This window comes from Danaus plexippus, chromosome Z (assembly GCF_018135715.1).
Source record: "Danaus plexippus chromosome Z, MEX_DaPlex, whole genome shotgun sequence".
NCBI classification, from domain to species: domain Eukaryota; kingdom Metazoa; phylum Arthropoda; class Insecta; order Lepidoptera; family Nymphalidae; genus Danaus; species Danaus plexippus.
Window position 1 is genome coordinate 3,182,491 of NC_083559.1, and position 19,933 is coordinate 3,202,423.

General features: G+C 30.7%; 3 protein-coding genes across 8 annotated transcripts in view; 1 reads left to right on the plus strand and 2 right to left on the minus strand.

Annotated features, from left to right (window-relative positions):
* The window catches only part of LOC116777295 (uncharacterized), a 43,170-nt gene extending 40,843 nt beyond the window's left edge, over positions 1–2,327 (minus strand). Inside the window, exons 1-2 of the mRNA XM_032670759.2 lie at positions 2,217–2,327; positions 225–339 (exon numbers count right to left, since the gene is read on the minus strand). Coding sequence (XP_032526650.2) covers positions 225–339; positions 2,217–2,240 — 139 coding nt within the window. The 5' untranslated portion in view covers positions 2,241–2,327. The remainder of the gene's footprint in view (positions 1–224; positions 340–2,216) is intronic.
* A 1,228-nt stretch (positions 2,328–3,555) lies between these two features.
* LOC116777296 (surfeit locus protein 1) lies at positions 3,556–6,394 on the plus strand. The gene is made up of 5 exons (XM_032670760.2): positions 3,556–3,822; positions 4,472–4,593; positions 5,149–5,346; positions 5,553–5,726; positions 6,035–6,394. Exons 1-5 carry the CDS (start codon positions 3,646–3,648, stop codon positions 6,249–6,251), a joined length of 888 nt encoding a protein of 295 aa, XP_032526651.2. The 5' UTR covers positions 3,556–3,645; the 3' UTR covers positions 6,252–6,394.
* Positions 6,395–6,960: 566 nt separating this feature from the next.
* LOC116777293 (ankyrin repeat domain-containing protein 12) lies at positions 6,961–19,126 on the minus strand. Of its 6 annotated transcripts, none has more exons than XM_032670754.2 (17): positions 18,960–19,125; positions 18,687–18,843; positions 18,456–18,611; positions 15,678–15,935; positions 12,254–12,430; positions 11,866–12,067; positions 11,504–11,660; positions 11,211–11,424; positions 11,072–11,092; positions 10,707–10,849; positions 10,169–10,312; positions 10,002–10,062; positions 9,459–9,625; positions 9,113–9,297; positions 8,917–9,025; positions 8,241–8,402; positions 6,961–8,078 (listed from the first exon to the last, which is right to left on the minus strand). In XM_032670754.2, the coding sequence occupies exons 2-17, from the start codon at positions 18,820–18,822 to the stop codon at positions 7,905–7,907; spliced, it is 2,466 nt and encodes an 821-aa protein (XP_032526645.2). In that variant the 5' UTR covers positions 18,823–18,843; positions 18,960–19,125; the 3' UTR covers positions 6,961–7,904. The 6 variants fall into 6 exon arrangements, with proteins under 6 accessions (XP_032526645.2, XP_032526644.2, XP_032526647.2 ...); XM_032670753.2 differs by having other exon boundaries at positions 11,504–11,675; XM_032670756.2 differs by lacking the exon at positions 10,169–10,312 and having other exon boundaries at positions 11,504–11,675; positions 18,960–19,126.
* Between the last annotated feature and the right edge of the window lie 807 nt (positions 19,127–19,933).

Genomic DNA, 19,933 nt, shown 5'->3' on the forward strand with positions numbered 1-19,933 from the left:
GTTTATTCTTGTAATGATAAGTAATTAAATACTATCCTATAATTATTATCGAATAAATAATGTGATAGAGCTTGTAAGTACGATCATGACGCACTAAGGTGATTTTAACAAATTGTTTACACACAGATGTACATCTAAAACTACTGTTTCAATTTTATTAGTCTTTAATAATTGAGGAAAGTCGGAAGAAATTCTAGTCTGAAAAACTTATCACTTTTACTTACCATGTAACAGAGTTAGTATTCCGGCAAACACGAAAAAACTCTGTACAATGATGTACGTGGGTTGGGCAGACCATAACGGTTTGACATCCTGGATTTGCACCAAAAATTCGCCCCACTGTTTAATATAAAACAAATTAAATATCTATAAGTTACATTACATTGGAAATGTTATAAGTATTTTTAAACCATTGCAGTTTTAGCTATTTTTTTGATAAATTAAAATTTAATAAATGTACAGAAAATAGTTAATATCTTTATCATCTGTGATTCATAAAATATGCTCAATATAATTATTATGTTCCTTTTGTTATAAAATTTCTATGGATTAATATAAAACATGTTTGTTTTTCTGTATTTTTTTATAAACACATAAATAAACAATAATAAGATATAAGTGTTTAAATACGACTTATTTTTTCGTGGGTTATCATAACTTACTCGTAATTGTGACCACTATTCTTCAAGCGAGTGGATTGTCAGGTAGATATATTAACAAGAGGTTAACAAAGGTCATTCACGAGAATGACAAAACTAAATTTAAAAATTCAATAATAAAATTAGTCAGAGGGCTATCCACAACTAATTTGTTTTCGAAATAGCTTAACCTCAGTACAAACCACCAACACGATATTAAAGTTCGTGTCTAAGATTTATACTCAATAAAACAAGTATCCAGGTAAGCCTAAATTAAATGAGCTTTCTACTGATAATTAATGGGTAAGTAAAAACCGACCCGATTTAACTGTTCAAAAAGGTTATCTACCACGGTTACACCGTAAGCGCATATTATACCGATAAGTTATATTGTTGTAAAATAAAGATTGAAGCACATAGAAAATATTATAAGAATAAATTCTACGTATGAATATACATATATAATACCTTAACCAATCTTTAAACAGCTGCAGAAGAATGGTTAAACAATAACGTTCTGATACATGTACCTGTTTAAATGACGTAGATGTAATAGTCGAGAACGAAAAATAGAACCAATGTTAATTCGTATGCAGTTTTAAGTTCTATTGATCTTATAAAAAATATACCTACTTAAGAGAAAAATAGGTACCTTCGTTTTTATTTTTATTTTTTGTGCAGTCTAGTCATGAATATATTTTTTATTTTATTATAGTACCTTTCTATCAATGTAAGTGCTAAATCAATGTTAAAATGTTAGAGACAACAATTTTAAATCTTTTTATTATCTTCAAATCATTTAACTCGCCAAATCTAATTATATAAATCCTTATCTTATGATTAAAACTACCTATAGATATTTAATCTGATATATTTATGTTGATTTAAAATTTTATTTAAAAAAAAGATTTAAAATTCGTAATATTATTATTTTTTATAACATTAAAATTAAATAAATAATATAAAATTAAAATGCTCTTGATATACTGCAATATCCAATTTATAATTACCTTCATATAAAATAAATTTATTACGTTTATAGTCGGATTGGGTTGCAACCTACATATAATGAAGATAAACTTTTACGAAAATCAAAATTTAAAAGAGAGGTAAAGTTCACATATACTTTATACACCCACACACATACCCACACATGTGTTCGTTACACATAACAACAAAATTTAGAAAGAAATCAATGTAACATCATTAATTGATTGATATAGTGGATTAGGATCAATTAATTGATATATATTTAATATATTTTTCTCATAATAATCGCTCAATATGGCAAATTACATTTCGCATCGCTCTTTAGAATTTAAAATAGTTAAATAAATTCAGTTATAAATTTAAAATAAATTTTAAAATGTTAAAAATGGTTATATTAAATCAACATATGTTAAAGTGAACCCATGATAAATACTTTAAACTAAATAGTTTTATTATATTTAATGCATTCGAAACATGATTACTATATTTCTATAGAATTGTATTATAATAAGAATTCAATGCTTAAATTTATTTTAATTATTGTCATGATAAAAAAATAAAGATATTGAAAATAAAATTTAAACTCACCGTTTGACTCACGCCTGCACTCATATCCCCGTTTCTAGATAAACTCCGCACGCCGGTAAAGTCTCAACTGAAATGAAAGATTAAATATGACTAACATTTGCTTAGTTGTCATCACACTAGGTGATATCATAAAGTTTATGTCTTAAACTTAAATTATTTCTATTGGCAATCCTGTTATTCTCATTGTAAGAAGTCTATTATAATATCTACATATAATGTGAAAGGAAAATATAATTCAATTATTTTAAATAAAAATATTTATCTTAGACGCAAAAATAAAACCGTTAATATTTGTATTTAAATTTTGTTTGTATGATTAATAACCAGTTTTTTTTTAAGCACACAAATTCATCCTAAATTTCAAAGTACGCATATCCATGTTAAATAATATATGTTAAATTCCTAGTTGTATATAATTATATCGATCTTCCACTAAACAATAACATAAAAAATATATTATGTGAAAATCGTAAATTAAACCTTCAATTAAAGCATTTGCAAATTCATGGAATCAAACTGAACTATACATTATCTGAGTTAAATATTAACTTTTTAATCTATAGTCACATTACGCATTGATTACGTGTAACTAAACCATGCCACGAAACGTCTTGTTGTACCGAAAACTAGACGTTGCAATACTTTTAAGACTATATTTTAATACTTATTATTATCAATATGTTTATCAGTCTTTGTAAATAAAATTATTTACAATAATAATATTGTAAATAAAAAAATGTAAATAAAATTATTTATAAAATAATAGCGATAAATCTGACTCTACTAAAACATTCAATGGCGTAATTCAACAATTCATTTGTATAAAATATATTTGCTTGCAAGAAAACCAGGCATTTTTAAATTTCTTAACGAGAAAACAATATATAAATTATTAATCTTCACCATTGTCGCAGCATTACGTAGGAGGTCATTTAATTTTTACAATAAGTTTTTACCTCATCATAAGGTAAAAATTTATTTTCATTTCTTGTCTTCACGTATAGAAGTAACTTCCTTTTCGTTTTTATATGATTACTTACAAATGTTTAATATGTATTAAGATTAGATATGTAGAACATTGGATTAAGTTCTTTAAAAACATTATAGTCAATCTATTCCCTCCTGTATTGGTCTTCAGTACAAGAAAAACTGTAATATCAATGTTTATAAAATCGTTATCGGTTAAATATCAAAATAAGAATTTTTTGGCCTATGTATAATACATTTCTAAAAAGTATTAGTTAAGTTCTTATAGAATCTAATATCTATAGAACGTGACATTATGATCATCAAATATCTGTGTCCATTCCTATCACCTATGTCAAAGTGACAGTGATAATTATATCCTTATTCCTTAGGTTTAGTGAATTACCACTTTCACAACATTCAAAATTTCATTATTTGATTTTATTTAATATTATCACATATAATGTCTATATTCCGTGGAATAGCAAAATTATTAAATAATTCAATAATATTTAAACAAAAGTATTCAAGAAATGTTATTGTTAATTTTACCAGACCAAAACAAACTCTCGCGCCTTCTCTTAAGTTGCAAAAACCACAAAGAAAGGAACCAGGTGAAATTTATAAATGGATTTTACTAGTAAGTTTCATTGGTTAATTTATTAGAGTGATAAAAGATCAAAAATCATTTACCAAAGATTTACAAACTGTTTTGTTTTAAAATGGTTAAGAACATCATAATTTAAAAAAAAATTACGAAGATAGATATTAAATTTAATTTACTATTTAAAGTTGTGCAATGACTCAATGTCTGATTTTATAACTTCAACAAAAATAGTAAAATTTTCAATTTTGTAATGAATCAAATATACCAACTTCAACAAGTGATTGTTGTCCTATTTCAAAACTATTCTGGAATATCTAAAAGCAAAACGTTCGACCCAAGAACTCTGCAGGACAGAAAAATGCTTTATCTGAACATATAACAGTTAAAATAGGTTGGATTTCATCAATAACATTACCAAACTTTAGTATTCTGCCAAGTATTCTTATCAATGAAAATTTAAATACTACCAACAAATTAATTGTACATAGTTATCTACACATTTCAAAAATTCAAATTTTTAAGTTGGTTGGGTCTATCTGCAAGCTTATTTATTGAACATAAAATGCCACACTCCCACCAGCTCAACTGTACAGTTATAATATACCTATTCTCATTGTTATTTATCATTGTGAAACTTAGATTTGACTTTGTCATTATTCAGATCAACTAAATGTTGTTGTAGATGATTCCAGTTACATCATTTGGATTGGGATGTTGGCAAGTTTATCGTCTGCAGTGGAAACTTGAACTCCTACAAATGCTTAAGTCAAAATCGAATGCTCCACCTGTACCTATGCCAGAAAAGTAACGTAAAACTGTAACGTTACTCTTGTAGTGTGATTTTTAGGCTGTTTGTATATGGACTCACTACATTTTCAAATATATATCTATATATATATATGTTACTGTATAAGCTAGAACTGTGGGATCCTAAATCCAGTAAAACCTAAGATTTACCAATTATTAATGATAAATGTCCTCATAGTTATTAGTTTAGTTAAGGTTACTCACTGTTTTATTCCTAAAATTAACATCTGCCAGCTGACAGCAGTAAAACCTAGCATATACTGAATGCAAATGGTAAAAACCTGAAAAAATGGTACTCTTTTCAACAATTACCAATACATATAGGTAAACCCACAGATAGGCATTTAAATCTTAAGATTTACCACAGTTCAAGCTTGCAGGGACATATTTATTATTTGACCTGTATATTACTCTAGTCTTTAGTAGAAAAAAAAATCTAAAGTACATGTGACTATAAATCACTAATGTTTGCACAACTTTTTAATTCAATAAATAAACAAATGAACATTTTATCAAATTCATTTATAAACTGAATTATGACATTTTTTTCAGTTTTAATGATTTACAAACCATGGAATTTAGACCAGTCAGAGTTCAGGGGGAATTCTTACATGACAAAGAAATTCTCATTGGCCCAAGAGCACTCATTGAAAATGACGTCGCAATGCCTAGGGCTGGATCCCTTATATCGGATCCAAAGAAAAATCAGGGATACTTGGTTGTGACACCTTTTAAGCTTTCCCATAACGGGTAAGAATTGCATTGTATTTACAATACAAATTTGTATAATATAGAAACAAATTTATATGACTTTCAATGGTATGTTAGATAATCTAGATTTTATATTGTGACTTAAGATGAAAGTTGACGGCTGTTTTTAATTATCAATTGTTATTATCCACCTAATAGCTTGAGTTGTTATTCTCTATAAATAAATAACTTGTTTACTCCATTAGGGAAATCATTCTAATTAACCGAGGTTGGATACCACAAAATCTGCGACCCAAGGAGAAACGACAGGCTTCTATGGTAGAGGGAGAGATTACATTGAATGGCATAGTACGTCTTACAGAAAATAGAAGTCCTTTCATGCCAAAGAATAACCCGGAGAAGGGATCTTGGCTGTACAGGTTAGTACTTTTTAAACACATGTATCATTTAAGAGAGAAAATCTTTAATTTTCATACTTAATTCTGTTGATTCTAAATTCTGAGCTGTTGCTGAGCTAGAATGGTTTGTATAAAGACAAAAAAAAATAAACTAAATGATAACCTAAGTTGTAGAAGTTGTTTGAAAAATGAGACGATGAAAAGTTATGATAATTTTTCTTTAATTTTTTTATTGCTTTATGGCAATTTTATGTTCAAGCTACACAAGGATTTCAGAAATAACAAAAAATTTTGGCTCTTTTTATATTGTGAAATGATTGATTTGACAGAGATCTGCATCAAATGAGCTCCCACTTGGACTGCGCTCCTGTTTGGTTGGACGCTCAGGGTATCAGCGACCCTCCTGAAGGCTGGCCGCTACCGAACCAGACACGTTTCACTATGAGAAATGAACATCTTTCGTACCTCATCACCTGGTATATGCTCTCCGCTTTCACAGCAGTCATGTGGCACAGATATTTTGTAAGGAAACTGCCTCTTTTGTAATTGTTGTAAATACTATAGATTATTTAGTTGCTAGGCATCAGTAAAACTTAATTATACAATAAAATCTTTAATTGTTTTGTTTAGTATTTTTATCATTACACGAATATAATTTGTACAGTCCTAATTAAATAGCATTTTATAAATTTTGATTTTTATTTTATTTGATTTTAACTGCAAAACTGAAGCAAAACCTATAAAATCTGGGGCCGGATCTGAAATTCGTCTCTACAAGATACAATTTTACAACTTTAATATTTAGTAAATTATAAAGGATAATTCAGACTGACAAAAAACTACATTTATTATACCGAAATTTAAACCAAATTATTTACGTAAATGCCATAATTGTTATATATTTTGTTCAGTTGATGAGTGACTACGCAATTTCTGTATTGATCAATTCAATTTATATGCTTAGACACATTGTCTGGGCTCTATCAATTTTTAACTTTAAATCCACTAAGTATATTTATATATATCAAGGTTTAAATTACATGTTCCAGTCGATTCAGCAATTAAGACACCATACCCAGACTCAAGTGGTTAAATTGAGATTTATGCATGTCTAACCCACGTTTCCTTACAAAATACTATCACAACAATTATATACCAATAAAAAATTCCTGTAATAACATTTTTACACTAAACGCAAGCTTGATTTGAGATGGATCTAAGCTACGATCGCAGGTCGACAATGAACTAAAACATCTTAAAGTATTTGAGTCTTTAATAATACTCAGCGAGGACTATGAAATTAATATTTTATACGATAAATCACAATGAGTCAAAACAATTCACAGAATACTTAAAACGCATCAGGAATATTTGTTCTGAAATAGACAAACAAATTACGACGATATTATAAAATTTTTACCTTAGCCTAAATTTTAATATAATCTAAAATAAATTTTATAAATTTTACTGATTTCTGAACCATCTTTAAAATAAGTGTCGCACCAAAAACACAATATGCATATTAAATTTACATTGACATAATTATGTATATCCAATTATATATATATATATATATTCGTTATATGATTCATAAATAGAAATACAACGAAAAAAAGCAGAATATATTGAGAACATTATTTAAAAAAAAAAATATTACGATAAAATTACTATATAACATTCATCATAAAATAACAGGTCAAATAGAATAAAAAAGGTAAATCGCAATGAATTAAACCTTATTATAGAACCTAACTAACGGCATTTAAAAAAAAATCATTCAATCACATTAAAAATAAACGTATTAGATCGTGATATATATACAGAAGATGATTCTCAGGTCAAGAGAGCCTGGTATAAGACTTCAAAACTATAATATAATACACCACACTCCGATAAAGGATGATTTCTTTACATGCTAACACTTTATATATATATAAAGCATTAAATAGTTGGTAATAATTAATTTCCGCGTCAAGTATCATCCGTTAACGGCGCGTGGAGAGCAGGAGTCCCAGAAAGGGTCGACGAAAGTCGATGAAAATTTTGAAATGTTATTATAATCCAATTTTGTAGCTCCGCTTGAGTCGTATTACCAATCGATGTTAAAAAGTGTAAAGATCTTAATAATGATAAATAAATTTATGCCAGCACAAGTTTAGTGCCAGCCTTACATGAACACAGGCAATATGAACATAAAATTCAAGCGGGCAAGTCAAAATTCGACACGTGTATCTGTGGTACGTGTGTCGGATCTATCTTCGGCGTGGACTTGTAGTCGCACAGACCGTGTTCTTTTAATTTCCATTCCCATCCCATGGTCTGTACTGCGTGTAAGGTCTCAGCTTCCGTATGCTGACGGCGAAGCATACCTTCCTGTAAGTTGAATCTTTATTAATACAAACATTATTTAATGTTTTAAAACATTAATAGAACTCGAGAATAAGCAATGCACATGGTTTAAATGAGAATTATGTGGCTTCGAAGGGCAGTACAGCCTATCTCGGTTATTAACAATATTTCAAGGGTACAATATACCTTGATCTTCTCCCATTTATCATCGACTTCCTGGAGCCACGAGTTGATTTGACGTCCGTTACAACGGGATCGCTGCGCGTTGCGTTTCTCCTCTTGTTCCGGTGCTAGCACGTTGTAAACCTCTTTATCACGCAGTATAGTGCACACGGAAAAGGGGAGAGCCTGTCGAATAAACCGATACATATTATACAGAAACGAAACCTATCAGCATTCCATGGATTCACCGTGCGGGTGCCGGGTCCATCGCGTCCAACAGTGCCTGGGACTTGCGACCCAGGTGTAGGTTTAAGGAGCCCCTATCTAACGCGCGTTAAACGCTCACCTCCACCGTCCAAGCTCGTCTCTCTACCTAACCAAATTTTAAACGAACCTACCTACCTACTAGGGTTGCCTTCGAAGTAGGTTCTGATTAAGAACTGATTTTAGTTCTGTACAGGCCCAATTATTTTAGTAGGTTGTAGAGAGATTTGGTTGTTATAGCTCTCGCTCCTACTTCTACCGCGTACAAATTTACAACGAACCTATTACTAGTGAGTTCGTTAGTGAACTAGTAATACTTGTTTACCTTGATGGCATTGTCTTGGGGAAGTTGGGTTCCCAAGGGATACTAATATCTATTTATTATTATATATACAATAGTATATAATATATAGTAAAGTAAATTTTTTCATTATACCTGGTTAGCCACAGCGCGTTCGGCGCGCCCGTGTACTCTCAATATTTCCTGCTCGACGGCCAAAACAAGCTTCTCTTTCTCAACAAGGTGTTGGATACGTAATCTTGTCCTGTCATTCATTATAATCATGTAAGCAAATGTTTCACACTATTAAGATAAAATACAAATTAATTAATACTTGAACATAGCTATTTACCTTTCCTTTTCTTGAGCCAAAAACTCGTTCACCATTTGTGATGGTAGGTTGGGTGGTATTTCAACTTGAGGCTCTGGGTTAACAGTACTCTGTAGAGTGTAAGTGCAACGGTTCATCAGGTACTTGTTGAAGTCTTTAGGCGGCTTTGGTTTCACTGGAAACAGAGCCTTCTGACGTCTCTCGATCTAGAACAGAAGAATTACTATTAATATAATCATTCAAAGTGAACGGTTCGTTTGGCTTGAAGATTTTTTTTGTTGAATTTTAAAAGCTTTCAGGTATTCCGATAATTTTCAATGAACTAATTACATCTTTCATACTTATGTGGTTTTTTTAAATATATTACCTGTTTCCTTATATGAATATACATTTGATAGGGGTTGGAATGTGTGACGTTGTGAGTAAGCGTGGTGCTATCTGGGACTTGCTCGTTCTTGCTGTCTCTTGAATGATTATCTTTCGATGCTTTTATTTTCCGCTTACGAGGATGCAACTCCACAGACGGACCAGCAGCTGAAAAATATGTATATTGTAAGAAATTGTACAATAATTTTGCTATAGAAAATATTACTATGGAAACTATAATTTTACATTTCGTGTAGCTAGTTCTTTTTTTAATGTAATTTATTTGAAACAGAATATAAAGACCATAGAAATGGTATTAAACAGTATTGATAGTCTCTAGATTTGTCTTTCATTTTCCTTTTCCGAGTGGCAGCTGATTTATAAACTGACTCACAACTCACATACGTACATACTGGTACGAAACGCATATATTTTTATAAGAGTTCATGACACCAACAAGATCTGGTGTTCTTGAGGTCGATTATAAAAAAATATAGACAAATGAAATGATATAAGACTGAAAAATACGTATTGTCATTTATACCTGACTCTGATCTTCCACCAGGACCCGACGAAGTAGATGTAGCGTGGTCAGCGTCCTGCCCCTGGAAAAATCATAGTCATCAACGAATGGAATAAGCATTTAGAATAACGGCGAACACAAGAGGGTGACAATAATACAATTTCTACTCCGATTGTTACAGTACTTACAGAGGGTGGTGGACTTTTGTTGGAATTCAAAGCCTGATTCTGCCCTGAGCCTGAGCGATTCTCCGACCCTCTTAGCGGAGAGGTCATCCCTTTATCTTTATCACCGTCATTCGTTCTGTGGGAGCGGAGAACCCTTTGCCCGGCCTACAAGACAAGTTTTTAATTTTTCTTTGGACTAGCTCGTTTTAAGAGAAAGCACTTCATGTGTCAGGTCATTTGAAAATTAAAAAAAAAATAAAGGAAAGGGTCCTTCTTTCGTCAGGCTGCTGCTCCCCAAAATAATAATTTCAAAGATGTCGTAACAAAAGTAATATAACAAAGCTCTCGGACGCAAAGAAACTATAATAAGTCGGCTTAGTTCGATACGAGAAGGTAACTGAGTTGCATAATTTTCACTATCACGTTTCAAAGGTCAACAGCGACATCGGACTGGCTGAACGAAAAGATGACAGGCAAAAGAAAATAATAATAATTTCGAAACCAATATACTAAGAAACAAAAAAAGTAGCCTTTACAGCCCTACTAAAGCTCCTCTCACCTTGGCTTCCCCAGTTCGCTTGTCTTCACAGTTGTCAGAGCTGTCTGATGTCTGTCCAGTGTCAGCGCTGGTGCATGGGATGACATATGGCAGCGTTGACAGGCTACCACGACCCTTGCCTCCACCACGCTGACCTGTACTGCCTAAATGACCACAACCGTATATATATTTATGATATTTCAGTATCACTATAAATATTGGAAAAGATTATAAACTTTTAAAATAATCTCCGGTTGAATATAATAAAAGATAGGAACCATCAACATAATATCATTATTAATATTGTATGTAAAGAAGAAAAAACTGTTTAATCTTTTAACATGGATGGTTCGAAAATAAACAAGTAATTTCATATATCCACATACCACTTGCCCTTCTTTGGGGTGCTACAAATAAGAAAGAGCAGGAATTATAAAACTATGCTATGGATATCACAGTTTAAGAGTTATTCATTAACAGAATCTTTACAATTATTATATATAATTGTTTGTATGTATGTCTTACCATCGCCTTCCTGTTCATTACGACTTCCGGAACCACCCGCCCCTCCTGGTATTACTATCTTCAGGGGTGGCACTTTCGGTGCAGACGATTCCTGGCTTTTGGAGTCCTCGTCGTCATCCTTACCCTGATTTGGCTTCGGGCTTGCGACTGGACTCTTCCGATCTTGTTTGCCAGCTTGTGACCCTGATGCTCCCTTTGCACCTCCTGATTTACCCTACAGTGAATAAATATAGTATTTACAGCAATTACACAACCTTTTTTTTATACTAATCAATGTAAATTAAAGAATCTACCTGATGAGATCCCTGCGCGTTAGCTTTGGCATTGGCGCCGCCCCCCTTCCCCTGCGCCTGCGCACCTTTTCCAGAAGAAGAACCCGCGCCCTTTGTGTTCTGTGCTCCTTTGCCCAACGGCTGTGCGCCCGTCTTACTTGCCGGCCCCGGAGGTTTGCTACCAGTTAGGATTCTGTTAACGTATTTTCAAACCACCTTATACTAACTACAAATAACTCATTTAAAACCCCTTTAAGAAATAACTTAAAGTTAAAATAAATAAAAAGAAACATAAGCAGAAGCATACAAAGTAAATAAAAAAAAAGGCATCTAATCTATATATAGAAATACGTCTAATATATAAAGCCTATTTTGTTATTTACCGGCCGGCACCACCTCGAGCCACAGGTGCTGGTTTGGCCATGGGTTCCTTTTCTTCATTGTCTTTTCTCTTCTTCCGTTTTGAAACATCTTCCTCTGTCACATCTGCCTCTTGACCGTCTTCTGTATACAACCTCTTGTTGCCAGGATTGACTTCATCCTGAGTAGAGGATACAACACCACTACTCAGCTGTGATGTTCCATCTGTAATAACATGATATTATGAGAAACATAGAAGAAATAAACAAAAGTGTGTAGTTAAAAAATAATACAACATAATGTAGTGAACAGAAACAATTGTTAGTAATAATTTATTTAATTACATTGTTATGACAATCATAAACCCATGCTTCTTTATGATCACAACTCTTCAAACAAAATATTTTTTACCATCTCTACTTTCAACATTGCCTTTCTCTTGAGTGGAGGTTTCCTTGCCCTCCAAATGTTCGCCCTGCGCTAGGCCCTCCATGTTACTTCGCTTGTGTGATTCGCTGTTTGCACTTGCATTGCCCTTCTTGTTGCTGTCATCCCTTGCACGACTTGTATTTGCAGTTCTCGCGTTATCTGTACCAAACGTTTTGTTGTTGCAAATATTAAAATAATAAACAAAACTACCTACAATTACCCACTTATGAAACAACACATAATTCAGTATGACTTTTATCAATAAAATATATTTATATTGTATTGATGTCGGACATAATAAACACGACAATCATGGTTATGACACATTAATTTAACCTATACATATTTATATGTTCATATAAACAAACAATAAATATAATAGATTAAATTGTTGCTTCTATAACCCTTTTGATGACGAAAATCTTTTATGTTTTTATAGCAAATACCTTAATCGACGATTTAATTATTCAACACACATAATACATATATGCGAAGTGCACATAATTAACACACATTGTAAGGTTAACGATGTTTTATAAAACCTAATACAAGCACGAATACTGTCCTTCTATTTTATTCGTATGACATAAATGAAATATTTTTGAAAATAAAATCAATACTACCGAACGATGGAGAAAATATAAATACAAAACGCAATTATCGAACGGCTATCTTAATGTCGTACCGTGTACATTTTACAATTACTCGGCATACTAAGTCTATCTAAACTATTTATGCTGTCACGTCAGTCGGGTCATTAACTATTAGTAGTTTTCGAGAGTCACAGCATCTAATCGTGATTTAAGTGCGGCGTGCAATGTTTTAACACAAACTTGAAAAAAAACGAATGAAATCAACTCCCCTTTATTATGCGAGACAGCTCTCCTTTGCATCTCACGACGCCCCACACTATTTTTAGTTCTCAGCGCGCCGTTTAATATAAATTTCTCCTCAAATTAATTATTCATTTCCAAAAATCACTTCGACTTTGACGTTACGAAGCGGCCATAACGACAGTTTTAGCAACACGCCCCTGAAGCTTCAACGTTTCGTTTCACGATTAATGTACTTAAGCAAATTTTTCTTAAGTGATTAAGATTTTACCTTACAAGAACACTTTAATAAAGATTATTTGGCATCTAAAATAAAAAAAATATCGTACTTTACAACAAGCAAATGTACTTTGTATTAAGAATTGACAATCTGTCAAACGAAGAACCAAACGCCAAACCACAACTAAAGCGTAGTTATGGTTTCAAATTTATGAACTATAATTAAACATAAAATCAAATTAAAAATATAAGAGTTATTCATTAATATTTTTTACATTAATATTATCCTTTTTAAGTAATGCATCTTGGAATAAATATTGTATATTAACATGTTGTTTGCAATTGTCTTTGGTGGGGCCGCCATTTTCTCAATCCGTCATTCATACTTTTTTATGTTTAGGAAAGTCACATAAGATTTTTTCATTTGCTTCTTCTTGCATGAAACTTATTTTTCTTATTTATATGCCCTCACTTTTCGGAACAGATTATCTATTTATATCAAACTGTCAACCAATACAGATATATTTAAAGAACTAACGTAATTTCGCAGTGCAAATCTCAATCTTTTCATTTTTACTTTTCATTTTTACTTTTACAATAAATTTCTATGTTTATACAACAAAACTGTGTTCCGCGAATATGATATATTACTTAGCGAATATTATGCATTACTATTAGTGAATATGGCGTATTTTCGTTCTTATTATAATCCTTATTCGAGTTTAACAAAAATTTTAATATTTGACTGTAACTAATCGAAATTATCGACAAAATCAAGTTGAACAATTAAGGTGTTATATATATAACAAGTCGAAATATAATGGATGTAGGAATACCTATTTTTATTAAATTTCAGACACGTTTTGAATGAACTTTAGGGATTAAGTACAGTTTGTCAAAATAATATAAAAAAAAGATGTCTTTGGACACTATAGGCAAGTAATTATCTTACTTTCTTGGATTGAAACAAAATAGCATGTAAGCGAAAAAGCTTATATGTGTATGTTGATGTTCTGTAGTTTTTATTTAATAAAAACAATACTACGATAATTTCGCGTCCCCTACCACTTGCGTGATTAGTATTTGACGTCATCTACCAACACTGCGCGCAAGTATCATGTGAAAAATTAATTGTTTTATTTAGCCGTCATTACGTTCACATTGTGTGCGTTCAATCATTTATATGGTCAGAGGATACATAAAATACTGGTCATGTTATGGAATGTTTTTAAATTATGTCATGAAAAAAATTACTTATAATTGGAGTATGTTACCAAAAACTTCAATCTTTATGAACAAAAGTATATATAGATCTGTTATTCAATTGTAATCAAATACAGTTATTTTCTTGGGTATGGAGGTTGTATTTCTTTTTGTTAGATTATAATAGCTAATTTCTTTAATACTACTTCTATTCAACATATATTAAACAAAATTCAGTGATGTTAATACAGTTTCTATGTTTCAAACAGTCAGGATAGAAAAACGAATAAATCTTATCTTTTTGAACATAAACTTCAGGTACTTTTTTAAGTCCTGTTAACATCATCTTTAGTATAGTAATATTCAATGTTTAGTTCTCAACCAAAAACGAAGAAAACCCTTATTAGTCGAGCCTTGTGAAAAAGTGTATAAATTTGTTTACCAGCATGAAATGTATGTATAAAAATTATACAATGAAAGCAGACTTCCTAGATTTTATTTTACATGTTACACGTTTCAAGATCATATTTAATGTTAACTTATCTGCAAAACTTTGAACATACAGAGAATAATAAAATAAGCAGAGACCAATCCAGTCTAGTTGGTAACCAGTAACTATTCAATTGAGTTCTGAAAGAGATTTCCCTAAATCCTCATTGATTCATCCTTATGACACAAATGTGGACCAAAATTATCATAGCTGTACCAGCAAAACCGCTTAATATGATATATTTACTATATCAAAATGTAATTACCAAAAAAATATATATCTTTCATGTCCAAAAAAATCTAGCTACAATACAAATCTTCATACGTAAAGCACTATTGTATTTTACCACATTCTTATCTTGTATTAAGAGGGGACTTTTAAGGTAGTTAATAGTTATTAGTATATATATATGCATATAACTACATACAAGTGCAAGATATATATATATATATATATATATATATATATATATATATATATATAATACAAGTCCAAGAGTGTGCATTCTCTGAGACCAAAAAAATTATAAAATTTTCATGATTTTAAGTTTTATAGAGAAAATAAGGCAAATAACAAATGTAGAGGAAATAAATTTAAAAATCACCTACGTTTAATTGAAGCTCGAGCAATAGTTACAACAACAGTATCTTACATTACTAACCTTTCAAAGACTGGAGGTATTCAAAGATGTGTGGTGTAGCATAATCTGAGGGTGTTTTTCCTTTTGCGTTCTTTGCGAACGGATCAGCCCCACGTTCTATGAGCAGTTCGACCATCTTAAGATTCCCGGAGGTGGTGGCATCATGGAGTGGTGTGTCGTCATCTAGGCCCTTGGCGTTCACATTAGCACCGCCCTCTACCAGCACAGTCACCACTTCAAACCAACCGTAGCTACAGGCTTCGTGGAGCGCTGTCCAGCCTGCAGGACACCATTCAATCATTATATGAAAATTATTGATAACGTTATACAAAAATTGGCGAAAATAAAAAAAAAAGTAGCAAATAAAAGAACAATGTTTTCGGCAAAGATTCCAACCGACCAAGTAACTTTCACTAACACATTAAAATATTACATTTTAATAATTTTATTCACATATATTTAAGACATATTTATACTATTAGCATATATAAAGCCTTTTAATAATAGTTTTTTTTTATTTCTTTCAAATTATGCTACATAATTTATTGTTTTGAAGAAATGGGTATCACTCTTAAAACACTTGTAATAGTCACTTTCATAAAACAAGTTACTCCACACTATGTGCCTTTTAGATTTTTACATATGAATACAGAAAAAAATAAAAGAAACGATAACAGCAACAAAACAAATCTTGCAAAAATGCTATAAAAAATATATATATACATATAATTTATCACAATTTGTTCTGCCATCACATTTATAACATAAAGGTGACTTACCTTTAATATATCATTATTTCTTGTATATTTGATTGAGGATCAAGAAATTATGAGTAAATATACTCACACTTACATTACAAAATAAACAATAGCGAAAGAGTAAATTGTAAAAGGCATATTTATTACTTCACTGGTAGATAAGTTTTTTTTTATTAAAATGTAAATAAAACTTTTTGTTTTGACATCAATATTTTTTATATTCGTAGACAAGTTAATTTTTTATTTGACATCAATATTCAAAACAAATGTTTTGAACTAAATAAAATCCAAAAAAATAATTATAATGTATATGTATTTTTTGTATTAAGTTTTTGATTTGTTGCAAAATTTTATTATTACACTAACTTTTGCCTCTGACTTCGCTCTGATGTTAAAAATTATTATGTTTAGGAAGCATTTCTATATATCAACTGTTATCAGTATGAATGTAACTTTAAAATGTTAAGTTAAATATAATATTTTTTATTTAACCTTATAGGTAACCATTTGCCAGTTTGTTGCCAGTTTGCTGGTTTTGAAATAGAGCATCATCTCTCTCAAAAACTGAGATGTGTAGTAGTGTTTTGACCTTTGACCTATTATTTTTCACCTTCAAACAAGGCTTATATTGAACGACCTAGAGTCTAGTTACTAAAGTAACAGATAGAGGGTTCGACAGAATTAAATTACATTCATAACATAAATGAGTCTGTGAAATTCCTTATTTAAAAAATTATTATTTACAAAAGACACCTTTGTCAGGTTTTATTAAAAAAAAAAACTAATAATAAAATTTCAAACACTTGATTGTTATATATTTATACATAATATCCATGAAAAAAAGCATACCAAATATTTATTTTTTTATTAGGATTAAATACGATTTAAGGGTAAAATTCCCATATGTGGGTCAATAATGTTGCCCTACTATTAACCACTCCTACGAATACCGAGAACAATTCATTTAAAAGATACAGTCATTTATAACATAATTTATTAGATAATATTATTTATTTACCTGTAACTTTTTGGTCATATTCAATAACAAATACTGTTAAACTTGTAACCTGACTTATTTTTGGCTTAACAAATTCATCGATGGACATTCAAGCATATGTGTACATGGCATTACTGCATCAAATAAAATTTGGTAAATTTTTTTATATTATGAAAATAAAACATTATAAAATTTTTAACTATCTTTGTTCTAACAACATCATATAAGTTTAATTAACAACACTTGTAATTAGTTTTTAACTCGACCAGTGTAAATTCTTATTTTGAGTTGCTCATAATAGATATAACTGTAATAAAATCTTCAATAAATAAATACTTTCACAAATCAAACAATCAATGTCACTGAGAATGGATAGTAAAAAATTAATCAGCTGTTGAATGCACCCTCAATCGGTCTTTAAAATAAAAAATATTAAAAAAATTGCACCTGTATACTTAGTATAAAGTTTGTGTTAAGGGAAAAGACCGAAATAATAGCTACAAACCATAAGTATTCTCTTCATTTGTATCAAAAGTAAAGAACTTCTCAAACACTACACAAGACACTTCACTCAATAAAAATTATGAATAACGAGATGGGAGGCACACTAGAAATATATTGTTTTCAATTGTTACTACTCATGTCCCACCAAATATCAAGTACAGTTATTCTTACTTTAAGTATGGAGCCATTTTTTATTAGTACTACTGAACAAATGTAAGGAATTCCCGGTATTAATACTTAAGCTATGTGACATAATGTGGAAAATACTAAAATCATATAATCTACCCGCAATATATATATTATATATTTTGTTTTAATACATTAAAAATGTTCTCAATGAATTTAAATCGTTATTTACATCCTCAGTCAGTTATTGTTAATGTTAGTTAAGATGTATATGTTTGAAAAGTCTATGATAATATTTATGAAATATGTAAATAAAGTTTATTTTGATCACACACTAGAACTTTATGAAATAAATACACTAACCTTAACACAAAATACATTAACAATGAGCAGAATAAAAAAATACACACATACCGGCAAAATCTGGAATGTCTGGGTTTTGACCCTGATCAAGAAGCTTCTTGACTTGCTCATGGTCTCCTCTTATAGCTGCTACATGTAATGGTGTTTCTCCGCGTTCATTTCGTTGCTGTCGAGTATGCTTCCGTTCCTCGGCCGGAGTCGGAGCGGCTAAACCAAAAATGGCGGGAAGTTATAGTACACCAGTAAATACCAATATATATGTTTTCCACCTATTTGCGGTACCTGGAGGGGCATCCTGGGATGATATTTGCATCACCAGTGCCAACTGCTGCCGCTCCGACATGGGGGCTATGACTTGGGGCTTCGGCGCGCCATCAGCCCCGCGCCCAGAGCCCCGCGACCGAGACGTCGACGGCATGCTCCGCGCATAACCACGCTTCTACGCATATATTAAATCCGTAGAATGTTGAAAGGTTAAGCCGAAATAAAACGTCTATTTCACTAACGCGCCAACTGCTGAACATTCGGTGTAATTACTTTTTCTTAAATACCCACCTTTCTTTTAACGCCAACCAGAATTACGAATTTTTATTGCTCTTTTAAAAAACTTTCGTAGCCTTTTTTAAAGAAAAATAAAACAAAAACAAAATTAAACATCTTAGTTTCCTTTTAAAATGTTTCAATTAGACATCACGACGGCCGACGAACCACAATTCACAAATACGACGTTTAGTCTCGAAAGCTAGTGATGTGCACCGGTACTTCTAAACTCAAGAGTAAGATATAAAAATCATATTTACTTTTACATAGTATACATAATCACTTAAAACTAAATAATTATAAATATTTTTACGTTTATATAATTCATAAAAATATTGGGTTAGTGTTTTGTTGATTATTTATGTTTCGATAGCACTGGAAATCACTGTAAATATGATTATTTTGAAACACATTTGTTTAAAAAATATGTAGCAAAGAAAACAAAATTTTCCACAAATTAACATTAAGTAGTAGTTGTGGTTAAGACTCCTTGTTATATCAATTTTATGTTTTGTAAATATTTTAAGATAAATACCTAATGGTAGTGTTTAAATAAGCTGCCATGAATTGTAAAATTATCTTTAGGTTCCCTATGACAAGTTAATAAAATATACATATTTGGATTTGTGTACATTAATACATTTTTAAATATTTTTCCCAGTATAACTGGAAAAATAAAACTTTTAGAACACATTTATAGTTCTGAAAATAAAATTAATTATTATAAGGATATACATACATATTATAATTCAGAATTAAAGTTCAGAAACGTGCTTTTAGTTGTAATTTAGGTCTTGAATAATGGCTTTAGTTTGAAAGGCACATACTTGCAGGCCTAATTCCTTTTAAAATTACTTCAATTTAAAAAAAAATTAAAGTTTCTTCAATGCTTTTAAAGGAGTTTTAAAGAATATTGTTTGCGTATCCTGTAATTTTTGAGAAAACGAATTTAATTATTTTAAGATACAACTTCACTAGATTTCATTTAA